Below are 4741 nucleotides of genomic sequence, written 5' to 3' on the forward strand. Positions count from 1 at the left end.
TCTAAAGGTGCAAGAGATCATACAAGCAAGCTTGGTGTGTTCGGAAGTTCAAGCACCGCTCTCGTATTCTTTTATCCACCACTTTTATACTCTTGAACTCCCCTAGCCTTGTGCTAGTAGTAAGTGTCTTAGATCTTCATCTTCTTCATATTGTTTATGGATAATAGTGAAAAGAATGGTGAAATATCAAGAAACACTTGTGTAATAAGAAAATTTCACAAAGGAATATTTTTAGAAAATATGACTAGAAGTTGTGAAAAACCAAACTCTTTAAAAATGAAGTTTTAAAGGAACTAATCACATTTTGGAAGGTAACAAGACTCACTAGGTGTGTTAATAAGTTACTACATGTTTTTATCAATTTTTCAAGTTCATAAGTTTATGGTTTATGCTTGTTTTTGACAAAGTTTGATAAATAGAGGTTGTATGATTGATGATTGAAAATTGATTGAATGATTTTACAAAAGAAAATGATATGCTAGTAAGCATGGACGCCTCCATTTACAAAGGAAACTCCTCTGGCGAATTTTTTCTAAAAATTCAACACTTAGAAAATATTTTTCTAGTAAGTGTTTACAAATATATTTTTAACTTGGGTTTCAAAATAAACTTCGCCATGATTTTTATTAAAAAATACTAAGTGCCGGAGGATGATTTTCGTAAATAAAATTTGTTAAATATATATTTAGAATATATATTTTATATACTAAAACCCTTGTGTGATTATTTGTTTATTTTGTGAACTAATTATATTATTTTTAGGATAAAATAATATAACTACTATATACCATAAAATTTCGACTCCAATATAATACCAAAACTCTCACGAAATAAATATTTAAATTACACAAGTATTATTGCAATACGAAACGCCAAAACGTTACTTATGTAATATTTCAGAAAAATACTCTTATACGTATACTTTTGGTAAAATATTATTTTGGAAAATCTATGATGTAAATATAATATTTTTGGGAAAAATATGTATATTTTGGAATTAAGATGTTTTAGACGAATAATTTAAGTATATTTTTCTAAGTGGGACTTCAAATATATTTTCCGGAACTACAAAGTGTACATGTATAAATACCCCCATCCTTGGGAAGGAAATACACATATAAAATAATTAAGAAGTGTGAATACGAAATAGTTGCCTAACTATTTTCCTAAATACAAAAGTTAAGTTAAAATAATTAATATTATTTTAACAAGTATAATATCAAAGTAACGCAACTCAAAACATTAAACCCTAAGCCAAGGCACGGCCCGTTCGTCTAATAGGCATTAGTACGTGTAGGTCGTCGCGCAGCGGATCGAGTTTGAGATTGACGTTACAGGATACGCACTTCTGTGAGTTCATGTCCCCCTTTTCTCTTTACTGTTTTCAGTTTTATACTTCGGGGGTGAAATACATGCGACAATTATTACAAACATGTACTTACATGGTATGGTTAGCGTAGGGAGGGTTTATACTACTAGATTATGTGAGGGGTGGGTACAACACTTAAGGCCATTAATCCTCGTTGTTAGGACTGAGGGATACAAGAGTGATAGATCTATTTGGGTGTAGCGAGCCCACACCCGTGAGGCCGGGGCGGCCCATAGAGGTGACTGTGTCTTCCAGCCGAAGCCTGGTAACAAATTTGCTAGGTTTGAGTTTTCCTGCACCTTTTCACACATACCAGTGGCTTTGCAACCCATTGGTGATCTCTTTTTCCTTATTGCTACATACCAGGGACTTTTATTCATCCATGAAAGGTTTATACATACTCACTTTTACATGAACTCGCTCAACTTTTGTTGATTTTTCAAACTACATGTATTTCAGGAAATTAGAGGATCTGGCGAAGTATGCAATCGTGTCAAGCTGCGTAGGGAATAATGATTTCATCTAGGTTTAGGAGGTGTGACACTTGCCTGGACGGGTTACAAGTTTTAAACCGTGTGTTTATTAAATCTTTTGTTGTGTCATGTGAACACGTTTTAATTTCATGTCATGTTTGTAACTTATCTTATGTGTCGACTTTTAAAACAATGATGTTGTGGTAACTTTTAAAACTTAATGTATGGATGACTATCATGTGTTTTATTTCATATAGCATGGTTATGATTGTGCTATGGTATTAAGAAGTCACACCAAATAAACCCATGCTTCCGCAAAAGCCAGGGTGTGACAGTTTGGTATCAGAGCCTCAATCATAGCGAACTAGGATTCTTTCTCGATTCTAGACTATGATCACTAGGGCTCTCACGAAAACATTTTTACATTGCATACACTAAAACGTCCAGATCCAGGATACAAAACATTTTTACAAACAAAAAGGCACAAATACATTTTTAAAATTCATGGTTCAGTCTTAGAGACTGAGGGAGTTCAGTCTGAGAGGCTGGGGAGGTTCAGTCTTAGAGGCTGAGGGAGGTTCAGTCTTATAGACTGAAGGGTTCAATCTTAAAGATTGGGGAGGTTTAGTCTTAGAGACTGGGAGGTTGGTCTTAGAGACCAGGGAGTTAGTCTGAGAGGCTAGGAAGTTTAGTCTGAGAGGCTGGGAGGGTAGTCTAGGGAGACTAGGAAGATTACTTGTTTGCTTTATTGTGACTTACATGTTTATTTGACTTCATGATTGATATATGTGCATACATGTGATTGTGTTACAGATACCATGGTTTCTTCTTCAAACACAGGAGTATCAGACACAGTAGACCCCATGGCAGTTGTGTCAGACGATGAGATACCATCAGAGGGAGACGTGTATACGTCAGACACCACGAGTACAGATGACGATGATTTTCAGCCGTTCGCTCTGCCAGACATCGGAGTTGAGATTCAGCCTGCTGATGGCATTCCTGCCGGGGATCTACCTCTTGCGGTGATCCCTGCTCCCGTTCCGCTTGCTGCTTTCCCCGAGGTGGATGTGCCACTCGATGTCGTGTCTGATGACGACATTGATCTGTTCAAGGAGGGTCCCCCTGAGGACGACTATGAGGGCGGGGCTCCGATTGATGCTGATGCTATCCTTCCTATTGCTGAGGCCCCTGTAGAGGAGCTTCCTCTTGGTTCACCTGTCCCAGATTCGTTGGAGTTTGTGGCATCCGCGTCCCTGCACGACCAGGGTGTGCAGCATCACTCTCCTGACCCCGACGTGGCGATGTCAGCTGCACCTGGTCCGTCACACGAGTTTGAGTTTTACCACGAGATCGATGACAATTTTGATCCAGTTTTTCCCCCTGATTTCGATCCTGACCAGGACATCGAGTTTATTCATATGGACCAGCCCTTAGAGACGCCAGTGGCTCCTATTGATCCGTTATTTGACATTCCTGCTGATTTTGATATGGACCTTGTTGACCCCGAGCCTGTCATGGCCCCAGAGCCTGCTGTTGCTCCTGATCCTGCACCAGAGCATGACCCTGTTCTTGATGATGCACCAGCCATTGCACCACCCATTGCTGACCTTCCCATTGTTGCTCCACCGGTGGTGGATGATCCTGTCGTTGATGTACTTTTACCTGATCCCGTGCCGGTATTGGTTGACCGTGCACCTTTCGCCGCTCACATAGATCCTCGTTATGCTGACACCCGTAACGGATGGATCGAGGATGATGACGATCACCCACCGTTTGTGCTAACTGTCACTCCTCCAGTAGCACCTGTTTCTGCACCCAATGATATTCCATTGTTTCCCCCACACACCACTGACGTTCATCATACTGATCTTCCCATCACATTCCTCCAGGATATACCGCCACCTCGTCCTGGAGAGGGTTCATCAAGGCAGCCGCCTGTTTCTGTTCCACCCGTACTATCATCATCTTTTCCATTTCTGTCACAGTTTCCCCATGTTGTACCACCTGCTGCACCATCTTTCATACCATCGAGTGAGCCATTTTTGTGGACTACGCCCTCTATTATGCCATTATCTGATCCGTACCACCCATTTCATGTGGGGTACGCTACGGAGGATATACTTGTGTCGCTGCAGCTACAGCAGGACGCACTGAGCCGTCGTATTCAGGAGTTGGAGAGAGCTCCACATCCGCCTTGTCACTGTCAGACCCCCTTTGCAGCACCACACACTCCACGTCCGCTTTCCCCTGATTCAGACGTTCGTTTCTTGACATCTGAGCAGCATATTGCATATTTGTTGCGCGTCTGTTGTGCCTTAGAAGAGGACTGGTTACACATGCGTCGCTTGCTTTTCTCTCATTTTCCTCCTCCTCCTCCGCCATCAGCATAGGTATTTTTGGTTTGATGCAGGTCGATCATTTTGGTGAGAAAGTCGCGATTGAGCCAGCTTACGAAGACTTTCGAGAGACCATACTTTTTGTATATGATATGTGTAGTTTGACTTGTATTTTTTAGGGTGATATGACCCTATGATATCATTGGATGTATGATGTACTATTAAACATGTAGAACAATATTGTGGTCGTGATTAATGAAAAGCTCAATGGCAACGTTCTCACTACATGCTTTGTTGAGTTATTTACTTTATGTTATAATATGTGATGTTATGTGATTGATGAATGTTGTTACGTACGCATATTATTTACTTACTATGACCTGACCTATATGATCATCTTTTAGAAGATGCCTCCACGACGCGACGCGACCCGCGCATGCCTACTACCGAGGCGGAACTCCAAGGGATAATCACCGCGGCTATAGCCCAGTATGCGGCCTCTCATGCAGAGACAAGCGGAAATATCTTGAACAACAACGGCAATAACAATCCACCCAATG

The 4741-nt window shown here is 40.9% G+C and overlaps 1 protein-coding gene across 1 annotated transcript; it reads left to right on the forward strand.

Moving 5' to 3' along the window:
* Positions 1-2660: 2660 nt before the first annotated feature.
* On the forward strand, positions 2661-4235 carry LOC110924912 (tyrosine-protein phosphatase non-receptor type 23-like). The gene has a single exon (XM_022168886.2). It carries the CDS (start codon positions 2661-2663, stop codon positions 4233-4235), a length of 1575 nt encoding a protein of 524 aa, XP_022024578.2.
* Positions 4236-4741: the final 506 nt, after the last annotated feature.

Source organism: Helianthus annuus, chromosome 17 (genome assembly GCF_002127325.2).
Source record: "Helianthus annuus cultivar XRQ/B chromosome 17, HanXRQr2.0-SUNRISE, whole genome shotgun sequence".
NCBI classification, from domain to species: domain Eukaryota; kingdom Viridiplantae; phylum Streptophyta; class Magnoliopsida; order Asterales; family Asteraceae; genus Helianthus; species Helianthus annuus.

Coding starts and splice junctions, on each gene's coding strand:
- LOC110924912 (XM_022168886.2), top strand. CDS start 2,661: ATGGTTTCTTCTTCAAACACAGGAGTATCAGACACAGTAGACCCCATG.